A 21776-nucleotide genomic window follows, 5' to 3' on the forward strand; every position below is an offset into this window, starting at 1 on the left:
AGTGACGATTTCGTGATTGATATTGTCTTATTACAATATGTAGATATTATTATGAATTCAAATTTAATTTACAAATTAAAAATTTTATTAATATATTATTAAAAACAAAACAAATTAATAAATATCAATAAAATAATGTTATTTTTTTTGGCAATTGTATTTATTAAATTAATCTATTGAAATATTATGCAGAAAATGTTTAACAATAAAGAGTTGAGATATATTTAGGATACAAAGGGACGTCGGGGAATAATAAATGCCTATTTGTTTTTCCGCATTATAGTAATTATTAGTAAAAGTTGTAAATTATGCAGTGAATACCGTTCGGACAATAGATTTTGCCAAAGTCAACGAGTTTTAGTGCGCCACCAGGATATCCTACTGGATTCGCATTACATGATTAACGATCCGGGCTTTAATTTATGGGTAAGCCTACGCCTAAACAGCAAAACGGGCAGCAACAAGTGGGGATTTTCAGCCTCTATTAAATACGAATTCCGAAAATTTACATGAAAACGTTTTAAATTGCAAATTGATACTGGATATTTATTCATTTTTTTTTCGTTTGCCAAAATAGAAATCCAGTTTTGCGATGATGATCAAAATTCATACCGCATCATCATCATCTGTATTGTATTAATTATCGCCCGGATTGAATCCGTGCCGTTTATGCCGCTAATAAATTATTAATACAGCGGATTAATCGCGACTGATTTCACTGACAATTCGCCAATCAATAATTAACGGTATTGTTATAGTTGTTTATACTCGTGTTATATGTAAATTTTGAATATTTAATTACACGTGTTGATTTAATTATATATGGTTATTAAAATTACATTAGAAAAACATGAAACAATTACAAATAATCAAAAAATCATTACACTAAACTCCTTTTTCTTAAACTCGTTTAAATTATTTAAAACTGTTTTTAAAAGTGGGTTTCAACTCGGTAAATAACAGATTACAGGAGGTTAATAGTTAATTTTGATTTCTAATCGATATCGCAGAAGGGGGGATTTTTCAATTTGAACTTTAACTTTAAAGTTATTAGTTTTAAATATAACAAAGTAAAACACTTAATAATAAGATTTTTTGGTTTAATAGTTATTTATATTACAAGTGGGTTAGAAACATAATCACACGAGTACTGTAATTATGCTCTAACCCACGTGTGATATACAACATTTTATCTACGACTGCTAAAAATTACTTAAAAATCAATTTCTTTAAAAAGGTCTATTTCGACATTAATAAAAATATTTTGAAATGATTGTTGACAATTTTAAATTAATGTCAGTTTCAACAACATGTTTACTCATTTGGAATAAGTGTTTCGAGATGTAAAAAATAAATAGTATTGTTTCTCTTTAAATAGGTAGCACTTTTCTTTTGTATTGTTGCTCGATTCAATAAATTAAGCCTGTTCTGATTGGGCTAAAATGTGTTATGTAATGAAACCAGTGCGGTAATGAACTTCATTACGTAACTCAAATGAGTGTAGTAATGATGACTTATCCAATCAGTCGTAGATAAATATTTTTTTTTGTAATATGAAATTATTATTTGTGATGAAGATAAACTAACTAACAAATCGACCACCTGTGGGTTTTGAAGCATTGTGATTCGGGTTGGAGAGGTCAATATGCGGGTGAGCGCGACTCGAGGGAAATTACATAAAATCTCAAATCGAATTTGTGCAGTGGTGAATTTGTACGAGGGACGTGATCGGCGTCGGATGACGTACCGACGATATTGTAATCACGACGTGCCGAGTGTAAACAGACCAGTAATTATGTCCCACAGGTGAGACCCCCGTCGTCAAGATCGGAATCCGACGACATAATCTATTGGGAGAATTAAAATTCGAATCAACAATAAAAAGTAAATTTTATCTCTGATTAGAAAACATGGTAATTTGAATTGAGAAAAGGAATATAAAGAAATTACACTAATTTTAAAGATATTTAAAATTAAAATTTATTTTTTGCTAAATTAAATTTCTAATTAAAAATTTAATCAAGTACTTCCCGGATAATAAATTGCTTTTTTGTTAATTAATTGTGAGATGCAATAATTATTAAAGGTTGTATGATGTAATTAAAATCTCCATTGAAACTTAATATTGTGTAAAAACTTTCAAAACTTAATAATAATCTTTTTTTTTCCTCCTAAGGTCATATATTTTAATTAATTTTTAACTACAATCAATTTGCGTCCTATAAAATGCCAGAACATGCTATCTATCAGTTAACTGTTTATAAAAAAGAATGTTCATAAATAATAATGTTCAATTTATATTTGGTTATTTAAAGATAATGAAAATATTACTTTAAAAAGTTTCCTAATAAACTTTCAGACAGTTGAATCGTACAAAGCTTTGTAAACCACGCGCACAAAATTTAATAGCAGTGTAAACATTTATAATAAAGTTAAAATTTAGTTACAAAATAATGACGTATTAATTAAAAGTATACAAACATCGATTAATAACTCGAAAATTTTAACGCGAACTACATGATTTCTACTTTACTAGCAAAGTAATGTTTTATGGAAAGTGTACTATTACAGTGTTGTTAATCATCAAATTTTCATCAACTGTAAAAATATCACTCTCACTATTCAAGTACTTACTACTTAAGGCTCTGTTTGTCTCTAATTGTTATTTTTTATTAATAATATATATTATTTCCATAATATGGAAATATTTAACCGTCGAGCGGGCGCGCTGTTATAAAATTTATGATAATTTTTGTTTTTATAATATATCTCCTTATATTATACATTTGAAAGGATTTAACGCTAAAGTATTCATGTAACTATGTACAGTATTGGGAAAAAGTAGAGCAACTTTTAATTTTTTTATATTAAATTTTAAATTTATGTTTTTCGTCAGGTTTTACATTACTATGACGACGTGTATTATGTAGTAATTGTAGCCGAAATTTAACAAAGATAGCTTTATTTTTATAGAAATTAAACAGAATTGTAAAAGTTGAGTTGGAAGAAAATAGAACAACTTAGCAATTTATAGGTAAATAACAGTTAAATTTATTAAAAAGCAAAGATTTTTTTAGTACTTAATACCTTTATACAATCTCTTTTATTATTAATGTCATCGTGATACCCTCGTGACATGAGTGTATTAAATTATTTATTTACACATACGGGGGTAGCAACAGGACACAGTCCCACATAAAAGCTACTCCACTGTAATACATTTTATATACAATAAATTGTATGAACACAAAATTGAAAATTGATCAATTAATTAATTAATGGCCTTAAGCATATGTGATCAAATCAATTCAAGGCAGAACTCAAGCCGCTGCAACGAGATAGTACTCAAAATCACACAAATGGCAGGGCGAGCTCGGCATTACGAATAATTTGATTTAATTTATCAATGGTTTATCCGATATTAATATATCCGATATAATAATAGCGAACAATTCGTCACCATTGCTGTACGATTTAAATTTTGCAATTTCTATGGAGTTTTCTTTCTACTGCTTTTCCCCAGTATCTATATTTCTAAGCCTTGTAGAGCAAAAACAAATGATAGCGATATCATAGAATATTAAATTTTCAACAATTTTTATCCTTGCATATTTTCTGTGCGAGTTATATTTTGCGATTTCTATAGAACGATGTCAACATTTCGTTCTACCAAAATTGGTTTATTAGTTTTTCTACAATATCTATGTTCCTAAGGTTCGCAGAGCAAAAACAAAGAAAGCAATATTATAGAACATTAAATTTGCCATAACTTTTATCATTACATATTTTCTATACGAATCATATTTTCCGACTTCTATGGGACGTTGACAACATCCCGCTCTGTCAAAATTGGCGGAGTACTTTTTCCACAATATGTAGGTTCCTAAGCCTTGTTGAGTAAAGACAAAAGAGAGCGATATTATAGAATATTAAATTTACCACAACTTTTATCAATACATGTTTTTTGTACGAGTTATATTTTGCAATTTCTATGGAGTGTTGTCAACATTCCGTTCTGCCAAAATCGGCTTACTGTTTTTTCCCCAGTATCTATATTTCTAAGCCTTGTAGAGCAAAAACAAATGAGAACGATATGATAGAATATTAAATTTTCAACAATTTTTATACTTGCATATTTTCTGTACGAGTTATATTTTGCGATTTCTATAGTATGTTGTAAACATTTCGTTCTACCAAAATTGGTTTATTAGTTTTTCCACAATATCTACGTACCTAAGGTTCTCAGAGCAAAAACAAAAGAAAGTAATATTTTAAAATATTAAATTTCCCATAAATTTTATCATTACATGTTTTCCATACAAGTCATATTTTCCGACTTCTATGGGACGTTGTCAACATTCCCTTCTGCCAACACTTGTACGTGTTGATACCTCCAAATTGTGTGTTTCTTGTAAGTCCTCAGCCTTAATTTTAGCTGAAGAATAAAATTAATATTTTTTAGCTGTTCTTACAATTATTCTATCAAGGTATTCATTGGTTTTTTTGGGACGTCCAGACATTTTTTCTTCAAGTCTACAAGTTCCGTCTCACGATATTGTTTAATAATTCGCTATAGTACACATTTGTGCAAAGAGAATTTGTGAGCGATATCACATTGTTTAACATGGTTTTTAAAATCATTAATAACCATTTCTTTCACCGTTTTACAAACAGCTCTACAACACGAGGTATGTTTAAGATTGGTCTTATCGAATGTATCTTATCAAAAACTCGTTCTTATTTGCCATATGTTTGTATTTCTTAGCAAAGTTGTTTTACTTTTTTCCAACCCAAGTTTTATAATTTTATTTTATTTCTAATAAAATAAGGCTGGTTTATTGTAGGCTAGCTAAAACTAGAACTAACCCTAGAACTAGAATCATTTGGGTTTAGCCGTTTTGACAGACGTGCGGCTAAATCCGAATGCTTCTAGTTCTAGATCTAGTGTTAGTTCTAGTTTTACACTAGCACTATCACTAGAACTAACACAATACCTAGAACTAGACTCATTAGGATTTAGCCGTCTTGAGAGACGCACTGCTAAACCCGAATGTTTCTAGTTCTAGTGTTAGTTCTAGTTTTAGTTCAATAAAAATACGCAACATAGTGATTTCTTATGCTAACTAGAGCTACCTACCATTGTCACTAGAACTAACACAAGACCTAGAACTAGAATCATTCGGGTTTAGCCGTCTTGAGAGACGCGCGGTTAAATCCGAATGCTTCTAGTTCTAGATCTAGTGTTAGTTCTAGTTTTACACTAGCACTATCACTAGATAGAACTTCATTAGGATTTAGCCGTCTTGAGAGACGCACTGCTAAACCCGAATGTTTCTAGGTGTAGTATTAATACTAGTTTTAATTGTTATTCAGCGTTTGACTGTGGGACATTTTTATTGAACGAAAAGTAGAACAGAGATCCAGAATTAGAAACATTCGGGTTTAGCCGTGCGTATCTTAAGACGGACGAAAACTCAACATTGTCTCAACACCTTTTTCCAAGCAATACTTTTCCAAAACTATTTCCTAAACTCGCAAATATTTTTATAATTTGAAAAAGAACTCTCCACATCACACGATGTAATGGAAGCATACTTCATGGAAGCTATATTTGCAGAATTCATATCATTAAGATCTTCATCCTCTCCTCACAAAACTCCACAAATCTTTTTCATTTTCTTATATCCAGGATTTCGAAGTAGCACGCTTTCCAATTTTGCGTTTATTTTACTACCTATGGCGCTAGGAACTAAATTTTAAACTTTAAATGTTCTGTTACTTCTCCTAATATTTTAAAACTGTCAATTAAAGACATTTGATCAGTTTCTAACTTCTTAATTGTCTTAACTGTCTTAAAATATTCTTATCTGAAACATACTGTTTACACGTTTTTAGTGCTGCATTAATCCATGTGCCCCATCTAGTAATTATTGGCTAAGGCGGTGGAAACCTTTAAAAAAGCTTTTTTGCTATTATTTAGTCTATTGTTAGTTTATTTACTGCTGAATATTCTAAACGTACTAATTCAGCTAAGCTAAAAATACTTCTAAAGCCTGTCCTGCTTTAATCATATACGCTGCAGCATCAGACACCATTAACTTTAATCGTTATCTGAAAACGAACAATTGTCGCGTGATTAGTTTTATCCAAAGACATGGTATTTATTAAATACGATACTGGAGGATCCGAGTTACTTGACATTCCAACTAGCATATTAGCAACATAACGTACACATGCATCTGTCGTTTCATCAACTTGAATATAAATATTTCTATTGCAAAGATTTTCTCTAATGCTTGTTAAACATTCGTGATAACTGATAACATTTACCTAAATAGTTTTTAGGCATAATTTTCCTATTTGTTCCGTGGTATATTTGATTGGGCCATACGCTGCATAAATCGAAAAAAAAAAAACGCATTTCCAGCGATCTATTGTGATGATCCAGGTAGTAATTCATTAACTTTGGTTTAATTTGCCACATGCTCTTTTTTCCGATTCTTGATGGAAAGTTGTTTATAAATGCATATCAATTTAATATTTTTGATTACATGCCACCTTAAATATCAACCAGTTATAGAAAAAAAGCAATATCTTCAAACTTTAATTTGTACGTACTTGTTTGGAATAGGCGTTGCAAAAAACAACTTTCTCGTCAGTCACTAGATAGTTAGATATTTTTATCTACTTCCTAAGCAATTCGGTCTTAGAAGAACCCACTTTTGGCATTATAATTTATTGATTTTTTTAACACTAACTTAACCGATAATGGGTAAAAACTATACACACTAACTTGAAATGATTTAGAGGTTATGTTACGGAAATTGGCTGGGAACCACACAGTTAAAATTATGTTGTAAAGCAGATTACTGCCGCAGTGTTAACCCTGTCTACTAGATACCGCCAGTATCAAATGAACTGCTGTTATTTTATTATTGAAATATGGACAAAACATGCGTTCAAATGAAATTACATGCGATTATATCGAACTGTATGGATAACTAAATTTATGTACGATAAAAATGCAAAATATGAAGTTATATGAAAAGCATATAAATCCGGTCTCTAGTTATAACACGTTTCCTTTCCTTTCTGAAATTGTACTGCAGATTTGACGTCTAAATTCTAACTTTTGTGGATAGGAAGTTGTTAGAACCTCTGCTTGTAATCTTTGATGAACACCAGCACCAAATTTGACAACTTTAAGTTGTGTTTTTGTTATATGTTTGTTATTGTTGTGGCATATTTTAGAATGTCCAACCACTTTTTGGATATGTCTTACTTTTAGTAAACATTAGCAGCTATATCACTGATTTGGTGCTGCATTCGTTTTTTCTAGATATGTATTACTGGCCCAAGGTCTCCTTCTTTTTTTGCCTCCATGTATTTCTCTAGTCTTTTCCTTTTTCATTCGTTTTCTAAAGTTACTTCATACAGTAACATTGCAATAGCTGGCACCGTGAAGCCCATGGAAAGCAAATTTTAGCAGTTGCTCTTTATGGTGGCAATATTCGTTACGAATGGACCAATAATTTTGAAATGGGAAAAAGGCATTTTTTGGTGCAGCAGACTTAAACAACTTCGAGGAGCGGAAACGTGCTTGTATTTCTGCTAGGGATGTTTTGCAAAAGAATATAGACGACATAATAACGTGTAACCCGACTTACTTTTGGCCAGAAGAACTCATAGGATTGACTTGACCATTCGGGATGAATCTGTCTTTTTTGATACATAGTGCCAAAGCTAATATTTGAGAGACATTGGAGATTTGCTTAATCAAAACATAGTGACGATAAGGTCCTCATTTTCCAGCTATGTTTATATCAACTCATCTGCTTTCTATCTTTTTTTTTATATAAGTAGTAATTGACATTCTTAAATATTCTTGAAAATTCCTGAAAGTGAGCGTAAATCTCTGAATAGTCTTGGAATCTTTATAAATGATATAAACATTTTTTATAATAGATTTTTCGTTTCACCTTGCTTTAATTGTTTCTTACAGTAACTAGTGTTGCAGAAAGCATGTTTTTAATTAAGTAAATAATTTGAATTAACACTTTGAGAATGAAAAATATTTTCATTGAGAGTTAAGAGTGTAATATGGGTTGCCTATTCACATAGAAAAAAAATCTCTTTGATTTTGAAATAAATTCTCTTTATTTTCAATAATGAATTAACAAAACATCTTTGTATTTGTGAAAATTTATTAAAATCCTTTTTTAACGTAAACTATTTACAAAAAAGATCTTATGATCAGTTAGTTCTACTTATAATAATGCTCAGCATTAATAAATTATTAACAAAATAAATGTTTACGTCCTTGTGGTATACCAAATAATGTATAAGTAATATAAGAAAAGGAACTAAATACTATTTAATAGAATCTTTTTTATTATATTTTAACTTTGTTGCTAATTTTTTAATTAGTATTCATCATTGAAAATCTCTTCTAAAAGTTGCTTAGTTATTGTTCTATGTGGTCTTGTTGGATCAAGTTTCGGCCTTCCATACAACCTGCTGTTGATCACATACAACCTGAAACGAAAACGAGATCCGTTAAAAACTGGCGTGAATTGGGTCAAAGCCTTGCCTCAAGGCGATTTCTTCATGTACACATACCGCAAGAAATCTTGATACTCTTTATATAAAATAGTGTCAGATTTCGAATTAAATTAATTTCCGATCATTATTATTTAATTAACTTTATAATATGAATACAATTTCATATAAATATAAAAATTTTAGATGTATCAGATGGTTTTTCTATTTTACCTTGGACTTAAATCGCATCTTACATTGAACCACCAATCACAAACAAATACAGCTTGACTGAATTGCGTTCCGTTGGGACACAAAAACGTTGTTTGTCTGCCATCGATGTCGCAGTAATGCCATGTTTGGCAACGAGTGTCCGGATCGGCATAGAATCCGGGATAAGGTTGATCATCGCAATAAAAGCTGGTGTAAGGTACTGTGCCTAAAACTGGATAATCCGTTCCTGGACGACCTGAAAATTAATTAAAATATTGTAATTAATGCGGTGAAAACCTTTAAATGGGTTAAAAAACGACATAAAAAAATGGATGAATGAATGTATGAGTTCATACATAATTAATTTCGATTTTTTACCATTGACGAAAAATTGTGGAAATAAAACTGAATCGTTTGGCGTTTTCAGTAGATGGATGGGTTTGTGTAGATTCGCTTTTTACATTATTTATTGGTCGAAATTTTCCAATATTTTGTAAGCTTTAAGAAGAATTTTTAACAAATAATACTTATTTAAACTTTTAATTAATCGTTAATATTTCTTTATGGATTGAAATAGAAATTTGTGCTTGAATTATTTAAAAAAAAACGTAACTAAAACAAAAAAAAATACTGTGTGAGTTTGAATTGTGTATGTATCGGGTTAATTCCATACGAAATTATTCACACAACCCGAAATTCGGTTCACATTTGACTTGCGTTTATAATTTACGGGGGGGCATAATGCAACAAATAAACCGGACGGGCAGAGGGCCTGGGGCGAAGTTTAGGTTTGAATTTCCGCGAGAGCGCACGATTGTGCAAGCGCGTCGTTCGTTCGGGCGGAAAAATTCGCAAAACCAGCCAAATTACCCGTGAACCGCGCGATTTTTAATGCACTCACCGACTGCTCTCCGCGGAAAATATTCCGATCCAATCCGAATAACTTCAAAGGGGGCGCGCGATGACAACAAAAAAAAGTTGCAGTAATCGAAAAGCGAATTAAACATACCTCGCAATCTCTACAACTAAAATCTGATGCGAAACTCTGCGTCCGTTCGTTCGGTCGCGGGTAATTCGTTCGCACGTGAAACGCGCCGTGGGAATCGTGTGATACACCCTGATTTATGCATCTGTTAGTTTGGTTGGTTTCCGCATCTTTATCCCTCTACAACGTATACAATTCGAATTTCTAACTGTTGCTCATTTTGATTTGATAGACTCGATGTTGAAGTAGGGAAATAATTTTTCAAATGAAAAATTTATCTTTATTGAATGTCATCCTTTTATAATTGGTTAAATTGAGAATTCTAAAACATGTTTTAGAAATAAACATACATAAACAGAGCAACCATGCACGTGCAGAATTTGCATCTTAAAGAAAGCTGTGTAAATGTCTTTTTACAAAAGAGAGAAAACTTTGTTATGAGACGTTTATGAATAACTATGTAGGATATGTCCCTTCCTAACACCGTTCCTCAGTGAACTATTTCCTTTAGCTGGGCATTCTACGGAAGTTGCAGTTTGCAAAACTGACCTTAAGGCAGTTTGCAGTTGAATTCCCAAGATAGATGGCCATTTATTGTCGCCAACAAAAGAAACAACTCTTATAAACTTTTTACAATTTAACAAATCAAAATCATGCTTTAGCAAATTAATATCAAAAATTTAACAAATTAAAATTTCATCTTCGCTCCTTTTTTGTTTTGGTGACTTTTTCGGTGTTAACCGTGGCATTTCCATAATGCGACTGAGTTCGTATGCTCTTGATATTAGTCCGTGTAAAGCCATACTTCCTTGTATATCTCCTTCATTCTCTTCCATTCTTGTCGGTCCAAAGCTACCCTGTGCCATGTTACTCCTCTTAAACTCATCTTCCCAGCTGGCAGTTGGTCTTCCTTTTCTTCTCTTTTTGTCTATTGGGTACCATTCTAAGATTTTCTTGGTCCATCTCTCATCTTGTACTCTTATAATATGACCCGCCCAATTCCATTTTCGATCCAATACTATTCTTCCAATATCCTCGATGTTTGACTTTTCCCTTATCGATTCTTTTGTTTTTTTATCTATCTTCGTAATCAGTGTTGTTAAATACCCGGGTATTTATTTTTAAGGGTAAATATCCTGGATATATACCCGTGGGTATTTACCCAAGATGGGTATTTTGAGGTATTTATAAATTTAATTTAAATTGAGTTGATGGCAGTTTTGCAAGCACTTCAAAAATGCAGAGTCACTTATCGACATACCAAACTTATTTATAACATCTACAAGAATGCTACAATGACTGTAAAATTGCATGAAAGTACTGAAGAGAGTAAAAGTAGTAAAGTACTGATGGTGAGCAAAACAAGGCGGGACACTGTTGAACTCAAATTGTTCATCACAGTTCTCAGAGTGCATTTAAACAACTGGATTGGACCCAAAAAGGCATAAACATTGATTGCAAATGCTTAAATAATTTGCGCTACGCGGACAATATAGTTCTTATATCGGATAGCCTTGGAGAGATTAAACTAATGATGAACGACTTAAAGGAGGTGTGTGCAAGAGTCGTGCTAAATATCAACAAGGAGAAATCAATCAAATAATGAGATTGAGAGGGTTCACAGCTATGTATATCTTGGCTATGAGGTTCGTGTATCGAGAGATAATCAAACAAGCGAACTAAACAGAAGAATCTTAGAGACATCTTCAAGAGAAAAAGCCAAGAAAGGCTTTCAATCAATGCTTGTTTCCGGTTATGACATAAGGCTCCGAAACTTTAACATTAACGGTAACCACAGCCAGGAGGGTCCAAGTAGCGCAAAGATAGATGGAGAGGTCGATCCTGGGTCTAACTCTGAGGGACTACATACGAAATGAAGACCTATGAACAAGAACGGTCATGTGATGCGAATCAAGAATGAGCAGTGGACAAAACGGTTGCTCGAGTTGCAAGACCGCGAGCGAACGGACGAAGTGGACGTCAAAAGAATGACCAACAATTGGATTCAAACAGCATAGAATAGGGAAGGTCTATGTCCAACAATGGACGCAGAGGGCTACTTGGTGATAATAATCATAATAACTTGATCTAATCTAAATTACGGCAGATTCGTCTTTGATTGTTGACAATTCCTCGTCTTCCTCTTCATTTTTATTGGAATCGATATATTTTTACTGGTATTACTTTTATACCCACTGTTTGGGTATTTACCCTGGGCCGGGGTAAATACCCGGATAAATACCCATTTTAGAAATACCTACCCGCCAGGTATCTACCCAGCGCCCATCACTGTTCGTAATGCCAATCATCCTTCTATGCATTGCCCTTGCTGTTACCCTAATCTTTTTAATTGTTTTGTTTGTTAATATCCATGTCTCGCATCCATAAATCATGACGGGGAGGACACACATTTCCCACAATTTTTTCTTTTTCTCCATTTCTATGTTTGATTTCCATATATTTTTGTATTTATTAAACATTTGCCATCCCATTGCCATTCTCCGTGTTATTTCTTCTCCTGTGTTTTTAGTTGTAATCTTTTGTCCTAGATATACGAAATTTTTGTTCACAATTTACGTACATTGCTTTTGTCTTGCTCATATTTATCTCCAGACCAGTTTGCTTCCAGCATTTTTCTTACTTCCGTTTCGTTTCTTCCTATAAGTACATCATCTGCAAACTTTAGCCTGTTCAACCATTGCCCATTTATTTTCATTCCCAGGTCTTTCCATTTTTATTCTACAAACATTGTTTCCAATACTGCATTGAATAGCTTTGCAGAAGTCACATCACCTTGCTTCAGTCCATTTCCTAGAGTTATCGTCCTTTTATTATTGTTCATTTCAACGTTTAGTTTTGAGGTTTTGTATATATAGTTTAATATACGAATATACTGATCTTCCATACCAAACGTTTGTATGACCTGTAAGATTGTTTGTGTTCTTACATTGTCAAACGCTTTCTCAAAGTCTACAAATAATAAGAGCATTGGGAAGTCATAATCATTCGATTTTTTCATCAGTTGCTGCACGACTAATGCTGAATTCCCAAAACAGTTCGAAATAAACTTACATTTTTCCTTGAACATTTTGTTACCTTAGTTATTTATAGAAAATATAATGTATTTTTTGTGCCCCTAAGCTTGTAACTAAGTAACTAACTTGGGTTGTAGCCCAAAACGATTGTAATCTTGGCGAGTTGTTCCAAACTGTCTAAGAATGTGTCTAAATGAAGTCATCCTGAGTAATTCCGAAAAACCTTCGAAGATAAGTAAGATAATCGTCATCACAAGAATACGTCAGCTATCTGTAGTAAGCAGAGTCCCTTATTTAAGTAATCTTCTGCATATCGTTTATTATAAATATTAAATAGGGTTTGGTATATTTTGGTATATATTGTAGAATCAATTTCCTTTTTCATCACATCATTTAAAACTTTTCCATCAGTAAGCCATATACTTAGATCAAGCCAGGTGATTGTTTCTAAAATATTGCACAATTTAGATCACATGCTCTTTGACTTTAGTTACTTCAAGGTCTTTGCAACGCAAATTTAGAAACTGAGCTGAGCATCTATAAGTTATAACAAAACCACTAAAGCATAACCTTCTGATCTATGTCTTCTCATACTTCTCATATTCGCAGCATATCCCTCACAAATGACGTTACATTACGATCATATTTCGCTTTATAAACTGAAATTATTCCATAAGCAATTTTTGTTAAGTAATCGCACTATAGGGTTATTACGTACATTAGACAAACCATCAACTGATATGTTTACGTTACATCTAAAAAGACTTCCAAAACACTTTATTTTTTCTTCCTCATAAATGACCCTGAATGATGCGTTCGTATTTACGTGAAAATGTCAAAACCAAAGTTAAAGATATTTGAAAAACTCAAAAAAATCAAAGATTTTTGATAAAAATAAATAAATCGTGATTTTTGCCCACTCTGGTTGTAGCCCAAAAAGATTAGATACAGATAGTCTTGGAGAGTTGTTCCAACAATTTAACAATAAGAACGGTTCCAAGTGTTGATAGCGTAAAATGTGTCTAAATGAGCTCATCCTGAGTAATTCCAAGAAACCTTCGAAAATAAGTAATATAATCGTCTTAAAAAGATTACGTCAACTATCTGGAGTAAGCAGAGTCCTTTAAACTCAATCGGAGATAATGACAAAATGACAGGTCTCGATTTAATGTCTCTAGGTTCGCCAGAGGGATATTCTTTAGTAGTGCAAGTCATTCCCAACAGTTTTGTCCATTTGGCAAGCTCTCCTAGATTGACTCATTCGCTGCTGATTCTTTTCGGCATTCACATCGTGCTGGACACGGTATTAAATATTTGAATCCTCGATTTGGACTTTCCAAACTACAGTGTATTAATGATAACTACCGGTGACCACAGAATATTAATTTTTTGTGGAAGAGATTCTGGGCTATCTTTTCCACAAACATGAAAAATCATTGCGAATTGGGTTGATAACTTTAAAACAACATATCAAGCAATAAGAAAGAAAGGCCAACCTTGAAGATTTGCTCGAGGCTATGGTGTCAGTCTTTTACTTTACAATCAAACAATAAAAAGAATTTTGAAACCTGGGGATTGCGCTGTTCAAATACATATTTGACAAATAAGAAGAGACAAACTCAGACAAATTCGTCTCTCTTTTCCCTCTTCTTGTCCAAACCATATAAATAAAAACAAAAAGAAAACAATACTCAGGAATTATTAAGTTTATAGTAATTTTCTGGCTTTTTCCACTTTTCATTTGTTTTCATTTGCACACATTGGAGTGGACGAACCCAAATGTTGTGAACAAACAATACATAAAAATTGTTTTAAAGTTAGAAGAAATTTCTCATTATCAGGAAGGTTTTTTTTTGTGAAATCCACAATTGTAAAGCAGTAGCAATGGATATAACTTCCTTGCAGAAAATGGTTCCCTTTTCGCCTCTAGCTTAACTATTAGTGGTAGTAATCCAGTATTAGCATACGTTTAACTAAGTGTGTTCATAGCTTCGTCTTTCTCTTCCATCGTCAATTTATATTTTATTTTAGTTACATCAAATTGTAAAATAAATACAATTAAATGGTAAGGCGTAAGTGCCTGTTTATAAAATTTCTGATAAACTTGTATTTGAGACAGTGATAATTACAATTTTTCGTCAAATGAGCTTCCCAATTTTTTCCACTCTTCTATAACATCATATAGAGAAGCACCTTTTTTGCAATTTGTCAAGTCCCCGCCATATTGGCTTTAAGATATTTAAGTAATCTTCTATAGATCGTTTGGGATCAATATTAGATAGTTTTTGGTATATATATATCTTCACATACTTTTGACAGTTTTTTCCATTAACTTACATGTATTTGCAGACAAACTACCATACTGTTCCACTTCACATCGTTTAAAACTTTTCTATCAGGATATACAAGCCATACTTGGATCTAGCCAGGTGATTGTTTCTAAAATATTGCACAATTTGGATCACATGCTCTTTGACTTTAGTTACTTCAAGATCCTCGCAACGCAAATTTAGAAACTGAGCTGAGCATCTATAAGCTTAAGCTTTTGATCTATGTTTTCTCATACTTGTCATATTTGCAGAATATTTTGAAAATCTTGATTTAAAAAAAAAAATCAAAGATTTGTAACAACTCTCCAAGACTACAATATGGTTGTTGCCCAAAATGATTGTAGTCTTGGAGAGTTATTCCAAACTGTCTAAGAACTGTTCCAATTGTTGATATCGTAAAATGTGTCTAAACGAGCTCATCCTGAGTAATTCCGAGAAATCTTCGAAAATAAGTAACATAATCGTCATAAAAAGAATACGTCAGTTATCTGGAGTAAGCAGAGTCCTTTAAACTGAATCGCAGATAATGACAAAATGACAGGTTCGAGTTAATGTCTCTAGGTTCGCCAGGGGGATATTCTTCAGTAGAGCAAGTCATTCCCAACAATTTTATCCATTTGGCAAGCTCTCCTAGATTGACTCATTCGATCCTGATTCTTTTCGGCATTCACATCGTGCTGGACACTTTATTAAATAGTTGAATCCTCGATTTGGACTTTCCAAACTACAGTGTATCAATGATAACTACCGGTGACCAAAGAATATTAACATACAAGATACAGATCGTATAATGAGGAAGAAAGGTCAACCAATAAGAATTTTGAAACTTGAAAATTTAACTGTTTAAATACATTTTTAACAGATAGAAAGAGACAAATTCGTCTCTTTTCCCTCTCCTTGTCCAAACTCTATATATATGTAGTCTATATCTTACTGTAAAAGCCCGAATTACAGTAAATCTTAGGTTTAGCTAATAAATCTTAAGATTTACCAACATGAGAGTTTGGTACATGTTAAGTTTTACCAATAATCGTTCGTAAATGTTGGTTTTTTAAATATACTACTATCATTTATTTTAGTAATTTATTACTAATCAAATCTTCACATTGCTTAAATTATTATCTATCATTCGGTATTTTTTTTAAACATTTTCAAAATACTTTTTACAAGTAAAAATAAATAAACGTAACGCAGTATTATTCTTATTATTTGGTATTTTAAACAAATTAAAAGAGAGCAAATAGTAAATTAACAATTATTAATAGTAAAAAAAACATTTTACTTGTTACAACACGGAGAGGGTTACAATTACAAAGTAGTCCTGATGACTTGCAAGCGCATTACTTTGATACGCATTTTTTGAGGCAGTTAAATTTTTTGAATCTTTGTCCTCCGGTCATAGAGGTTTATCTTCAACAATTTCTTCTATCTTTATAAAGTCTTCAGACCATGTGGTAAACTTCTTAGTATGAAGCTGCTTTAGTACTCTAATTTTCGTACCCAGTTACTAAAGCTAGTTGTTTTTTACATCTACCACATCTGCAATCATGCTTTTTGGGTCAGTTTTAGCTCTGTCAATGTCAGGTACTTTCAGACTTACATTTTAGCTAACTTTCACATTTGGATATTTATTTGCTGGCGTTGCTTTCATTTCTTCACCTTGGTTTTCCAAATTGAATTTTACATTTTTTCTTATTGCCAGGATAGATACTGCTTGATCTTACTAGTTCAAGCATGTCTCTAGGTATTGCTGACGTTGTAATGCCTATTTTCATGGGACTACCAAACATTATTTCGTAGGTGGAACATTTCATACCATCGTGATATGCTCTATTTTTCATTGTCTGGATGAATTTCAAACCCTCTGACCACTTTGTTAACTGGATTGTGTCCATCCATGTGCACAACATATTTTCGATATCTTGATTGTCCCGCTCTACTGATCCTTGAGTCTGACTGTGTCTGGGATTCCCATGTACTATTTTAACGTTCGGCTACATAGAGCATAAACTTTCAATAACTTGGTTACAAAATTCTCCACCATTATCGGAATGAAGGATGTTCGGAGCTCCAAAAGTGAGTTCATTTCACTATGAAGTATAGGCTTGATGACAATGCCCTTTTAAACAGAAGACTTTGACTTATGTTTTTTTTTTGACAAGGTTGGCATAGTTACAAATATATCATCATAGCCTCTATTGCCGCTCTATAGCCTAATTGACGGTAAATTTTTATACTTGCGGTTACATTCCATTTACTTCAGTCCGAGATTTCATCCGTTCCTCCTGTTGGTTCCCTTTGGAAAGGAGCAGACGTTTCGCCAAGATCTCACCGACCACAGCATCACATACTTCTCCATCCATGAAGCACTACGCATTAATATATTTGTTCTTGTATATATAAATATTGTTATCGTTCTTGCTTGCTACAAGCCCGTCCATTATTTCATAAAATATCTTTTTTACACTCGTTTTGATTGATAAGTTACTTTCAGACAGTGAAGACACTCACATCTATCGAATTAATGTCACTTTTGATTCATAAATTACTTTCGGACATCAAAAAGCCTGTAGACTGTCCCCCAGTACTAGAATATGCACCGAACACTTCTACACGTGTCTATTTTTCGACATTTACCGTATATCTGCGGTAAAACCTAAGATTTACCGAATTAATGGTGGTAAAAGTTCGAAATGAATGATGATCACAAAACATTGCGGACTTTTACCATGCAAAGTTGGTAAATGTAACGTTTTACTGGAAAATCTTTGGATTTACCGTAGTTCGTAAGATATACACACATTTAATGTCTACAACAGTGTTAACAAATTTATGTGGTTTTTATTGAAGACTGCTGCAATGTAGGTTCACTCTTCTCAAATCTCTTCATATTGGTTGAAAATAATTTGTATCATTGTTGGTAGCAGGAATCTAGCAAACCAAGAATCTTTTACAAAAGGACAATTTTTATATCCGTGTTTCCCACATATCTAAACATTTATATGTTTGGAATTTTTTGATTAATTCAAAAATCTTCTTATCTTTTTGGCGAATTTTGATTTACAACTTGTAGTTTGTTATCTGTAACTTCCCCAATAATTAAGTCATTAATTACCATTAAAAAAAACTTACTTAACACCAAATAATCCTTTCAACCCAACCCATTATTGCAGTCCAATTTATTATCTATTACAACATCGTTTTATTTTTCTTTCCGTATAGAGAAAGCATTATTAGAGCTATAGAAAGTGTAAATTACAACTTGTCAGTACATTGATATAATCTTGATAAATTCTGAGATAGAACTAATCTCTTAAGAAATACACCAGAAGATAATAAATATAAAAATAAATGGTATTTTTTTAATTTTAGTTTAATTCGTTATTTTTTAATTACTTTTAAAGAAAAGAAAAAAAGTATTTAAGACGTTCTAAAATTTATAATTACACCTGATGAAGTGAAAGTCAGAAATCCTTTCTTGTATAGTGTATAATCATCTCCAATGATTACTTTTTTTCTTTTTTAAAGATTTTAAAGATGCATTATTTATTCAAAGTTATTCGAATGGTCCTAACTGAAGGTTAAGAGTCGAGAGAAGTAATTAAATCCCGCCTCGTCCATCTTTCACCTAACATAACAGGATATAACTTATCTACGCATTCACAGAACGGACGAAGAGAATGTCCGATGTGAAAAAAAAAAAAAACTTAAAGGATTTTCTGTATGCGTACCAAACATTTTACGAGTTAACAATCATTCAACAACCTTGTTCCCAATTTTTATATCACATAATCTTAAACTTTGACTATGTTGTTTTAAGAAATATAAATTTTCTTACCTGGTATTGATTTTCCCAATTCTAAATATTCCACAACCGAAGGACTCAAAAATCCGGGTGGTAGAAAGTTTGTACTTAAAGGATTGTTTCGTTCATCGTATTCATCTTGTTCCACTTCGTTTTCAGGCGGAGGTGGTGCTCTGGGTCTTTTTATCCTTGACTTTTGTTCCAAACCATCTGAAATAAAATTATAAAATTAACTAAACAATAAAAGGATAGATAAGAAACGAACAATAAAATTGTAAAACAATTCATTATCCTTGTCCTTTTACAAAGAAATCACGACTTCAATCCTAAAGAGTTTTAAGATAGATGTTAATAGAAGCACGGAAAAGGGTACCGTGTATGTGTCTTTGAATTTATTTTGCCTTTTATTGCGTTTACAAGTTACCTTCATCTCTATCTCGTATTTCGCCTCTTACCACTTTCTCATATACAACACAACAACCGCAAGTTTTCACCCGTTTGATTACGAGACGCTTTTGAAATTGTTTAATTGACGATGTAAATGGGAATGAAACACAAAGACAATCGCTGAAAAACATTGAAATCTAAGTTTATTTATTAACAATTGGTTTTCTTAATGATTTCAATTTGTTTTGTTCAAGTTTTCATTGAGAATAAAACTTTTTTTATGGTGCGAAACGAGCATTGCTCGATAAATAGCGAGATTATGCAAGCGTTAAATAATTAGCACACACACGTGCTCCACTTGGTTTAATAATAATTTCTACAGACCACAATAGTTTTTTTAAAAGGTAATTCGCTTTTAGATCGCGTGAGAAAACATTTTCTCTTTATCCTTTTTGGGCTTAGGTATTTTCTGCTATGGGTGTTGGTTAATTTGTTTGTTATAATAAAGCCGGTTCTTATTTATGAATTGGGTTCAATGGTAAAATGGACATTGAGGAAATCGAATGGTTTACGGTTGGGTTGGGTTGGGCAGAGAATAGTTCTTCGGACGAGCTACTTTCACCCGAGTGCCATTAGATGCGTGTGAACTTTATAGTCGACATCTTCTTGCGCAACCAGATTTATGTAGTTCGTAAAATAACTCTAACATAAACTTGTTTTTTTCTTTTTCTTAAAAGTTACTTTTAATTTACTTCATTCGTAAAAGTCAAGAAAATGTGTCTTTGACATCAAATTATTTTTGTTGGCATCTTTGGCAATGAAATTATGATTTTGATTATACTGATTTCAATGGATAACCATCATCAGGAATTCACAAGTTCATCATTTTTGCCACAATGATTCTCTGAAAACTTTTCACTCTTTTTTTATGATCCTATTATTCCCAAACGGCGTCAAATCACTTGATTAATTCTGATTGAGGGGTTGAGGTGAGTCATGCTCTAATTCTATGTAGACAAAAACATTCTCTCTTTAAGAAGAACGAATTTCTGTTACTAACATGGCCAAGTTAAAATCACGGCCATGGCAATGAATTTATTGAAAAGATAATTTTTTGCGATTACTGATCAACCATGATTTGTGGTTTGTGAGCCAAGCTCATCGACAATAACTGGGCTGTTAATTTGGTTTCCAAATGGTTCAGAGTATGTTATTTATTACACTATCATAGTTCTATGTCATAGATTTATTATCAAATATTTGTAATATAAAGTGTAATGAAAAAATATTACGGAAAATATGTTGTCGATTTACACTTCGTAATATATTTGATCATATTATTATACAAAATGGATAAACAACAGTTTTTAGATGTTGATACCTGTTTGAGTTCAATAATTACAATATGTTTATTGTTGAAAATGCAACGTAAAAAGAAGGAAAAACGGGTAGGGGAGAGAAACCTAAAAACGAGAGCCTTTGGTAGCAAATCGTAATAATTTGGAAATTGAAAATCATTTATTGAGAGAACTGAAAAGTGAAGACCCAAAACATTACGAGAATTATTTAAGAATGGATGAGAAAAGCTTAAACTACGTGCCAAAAAATTGCAACACGTCGCAAGAGCTCACTCACAAAGCTGAATTATAAGTAATTTGTATATATTTCAATAGTAAATCATAACAATTGAAAACAAAAATACCAACAATTTATGTCAATAAAATGTTACATCGCCACGACTGTTTATGCAGTGTCTAACTCTGCGAGACATGCTATAAATGAAATGTCAATGGTATCTTGCGGAATCTCATCCCAGCCTTCCTGTAGATGACGACGCAGTTACTGCAAGATGTTTGCCGCTTTTAGTAACGCTTTATATAGCGACCCATCATATCCCACACATGCTTGATCGTGTTTAAATCCGGAAAGCGAACGATTCTTCCAGGGGAGAATTTCTACTCCTTCTTCGTGTAGGAAGTTCTGACAGATGCGGGCATTATCCTGCTGGAACATGTTGTCAGGGTGTTAGTTTAGCCCGGGTTTTACAAAGAGTTGTGCAATGAAACTGTTAGAGATGACAACTAAAGCTGACTTATACTCCAACGATATGGCACTCTAGAAAAATCTAAACTGAGCTGGTCGTCACGGAATCTTTTTACCATTACCAGTAGATCATTTTATGACAAACAGAACCACAAACAGAAAGAAGGTCGGTATGAGTGGAGGTTAAAAGAATGATACTTAGATACTTGATTACTAGAATGATAATATGATGAAATTAGTAGGCACACAGTTCTCCGCTACAGTATCTGTCTCAAATCTCTCATCCAGTCAACACCAATTGCAGGCTAAAAACGAAATCTGTTTCTAAGACTTATTTGTCTTCACGTTCCTTAGTCGCTCGATGACGTCTGTTTCCAGGACGACGATCTTGGTTATGTTCTTCAGACCACGTGTCCATGCTCGAAGCACTGTTGAAACCT

The 21776-nt window shown here is 32.6% G+C and overlaps 2 protein-coding genes across 2 annotated transcripts in view; one reads left to right on the forward strand and one right to left on the reverse strand.

Annotated features, from left to right (window-relative positions):
* The window catches only part of LOC111413462 (tudor domain-containing protein qin), a 104689-nt gene that overhangs the window by 42626 nt on the left and 40287 nt on the right, over positions 1-21776 (forward strand). The gene's annotated exons all lie outside the window — the stretch shown is intronic.
* LOC111413464 (uncharacterized) overlaps positions 8369-21776 on the reverse strand; it is a 29434-nt gene continuing 16026 nt past the window's right edge. Inside the window, exons 2-4 of the mRNA XM_023044450.2 lie at positions 18940-19116; positions 8773-9007; positions 8369-8535 (exon numbers count right to left, since the gene is read on the reverse strand). Coding sequence (XP_022900218.1) covers positions 8424-8535; positions 8773-9007; positions 18940-19116 — 524 coding nt within the window. The 3' untranslated portion in view covers positions 8369-8423. The remainder of the gene's footprint in view (positions 8536-8772; positions 9008-18939; positions 19117-21776) is intronic.

The sequence above is a fragment of the Onthophagus taurus genome, chromosome 3 (assembly GCF_036711975.1).
Source record: "Onthophagus taurus isolate NC chromosome 3, IU_Otau_3.0, whole genome shotgun sequence".
NCBI lineage: Eukaryota > Metazoa > Arthropoda > Insecta > Coleoptera > Scarabaeidae > Onthophagus > Onthophagus taurus.